At 65.1% G+C, this 1,435-nt stretch overlaps 1 protein-coding gene across 1 annotated transcript in view; it reads right to left on the bottom strand.

The window, feature by feature from the left end:
• WWP2 (WW domain containing E3 ubiquitin protein ligase 2) overlaps window positions 1–1,435 on the bottom strand; it is a 41,342-nt gene that overhangs the window by 10,031 nt on the left and 29,876 nt on the right. Inside the window, exon 10 of the mRNA XM_009326183.1 lies at window positions 1,327–1,381. Coding sequence (XP_009324458.1) covers window positions 1,327–1,381 — 55 coding nt within the window. The remainder of the gene's footprint in view (window positions 1–1,326; window positions 1,382–1,435) is intronic.

Here is a 1,435-nt window from a genome sequence, read left to right as displayed (position 1 = left end):
CTGGCCCGGTGGTGATCCTGCGCCCGCTCCCCACCTTGCCAGCCTCCGGGCGCCTGCACCCACTCCATGCACCCCCTCTTGTCCCGCCTGCACGCCTGCCAACGCCGCTCTGCCTCTCGCCAGCCACCCCCCTGCACACACCCACACACACTCGCTGCCTCCCCACCAACACGTGTGCCCCTCACGCAATACACCTCCTCCCTCCACGTGCCTGCGTCACTCCCCGCACGCACAGCCCTGCTCCATGCCGGCAGGGACGCCCTGCACGCACGCTCCCCTGTCACCTCCCGGCCACCGCGGCCCCCCTCACTGCGTTTCACTCCTGGACTGCGGGAAGCAGCCCCCAGGCCGTGGCTCTGGCAGACTGCGCATACGATGACCAGGACTGCATCCATCCCGGGGACCCCATCCATGCCGGGGACCCCCATCCCACCCAGGGTGCTCGGTCCCACGCAGAGCTGTGCCTCCCCCGAGTCTGCCCAGCTGACACTGGGGACAGGGTCCCTCTCCTCCCAGGCCAGGGCTCACCTCACTGATGCAGGAGGTGGGCCACCCAGCGTGGCAGCAAAGGCTCCAGCACCGTCCCCATCAAGACCCTGCCCTCGGAGACCCCCTTAGCAGCCTGGGCCCCCTCTGTCCTGCTCCAAGCTCCCCGCAGTGTTAACCCCTCTCCTGCCCTCCCTGCCTGCCTGGCACAGCACAGCCCGTCTACACCCACAAGCATCCCAGCCCGCCCTCTCCAGGGATGCTCGTGCCATGGAGGGGGGGTCTCCGCCCTGGGGATGGCACAGGGACATTTCAAAACATCCCAGCACACGATGCTTCGGCCATGGGGACAGGACAGCCAGCCCCGATCCTGCCAGCTCCCAGCCCCACCACAGACTGGGGCAGAGCATCCCAGGAGGCATGCACGGCAGCAGGATGGATCCCTGCTCAACAGAGGAGGGGTCTGGGGACGAGCGAGGAGTTGGATCCCCAACCTCTGCCCCCAGTCCAAAAGAACAACCACAAGCACTTCTGCATTCAGTAGCTGAGAGAGACTGGGAACTCCTCCAGGAAAAGGGGAAAAAAGGGAAAAAAGCTGGATTTCAAATCAGAGAATGTGCTAATCACGGGCAGACTCAGGCACACATGCAGCAGAGCACGGGGAACGCTGGCTCCCCAGCCACCGTTCCCATTAACGCCAGGGACGGGAGCAAAGGAGCTGCTGACAGCACCATCCTCCCTGCGGGGCAGGCAGGGTCCCGCTCCAGGTGACGGAGGAGCGTCCCCAGTGGGCTGTCCGGCGAGCGTGGCAACAGGCAGGTGAGGCGGCTCAGTACTTACCCCAGCCGGGAGGAAGGGGACCGAGAGGATCATTGTCAGACGGGGCACCGGACGACTAGAGACAACAGAGAGGGCAAAAACACAAAATAAAACCAGGGCAGGGATGTCT

This window comes from Pygoscelis adeliae, unplaced genomic scaffold, assembly GCF_000699105.1.
Source record: "Pygoscelis adeliae isolate BGI_AS28 unplaced genomic scaffold, ASM69910v1 Scaffold496, whole genome shotgun sequence".
NCBI classification, from domain to species: domain Eukaryota; kingdom Metazoa; phylum Chordata; class Aves; order Sphenisciformes; family Spheniscidae; genus Pygoscelis; species Pygoscelis adeliae.
The sequence above is the reverse complement of the archived record's forward strand: the minus strand, read 5'-3'. Positions and strand labels throughout refer to the sequence as shown.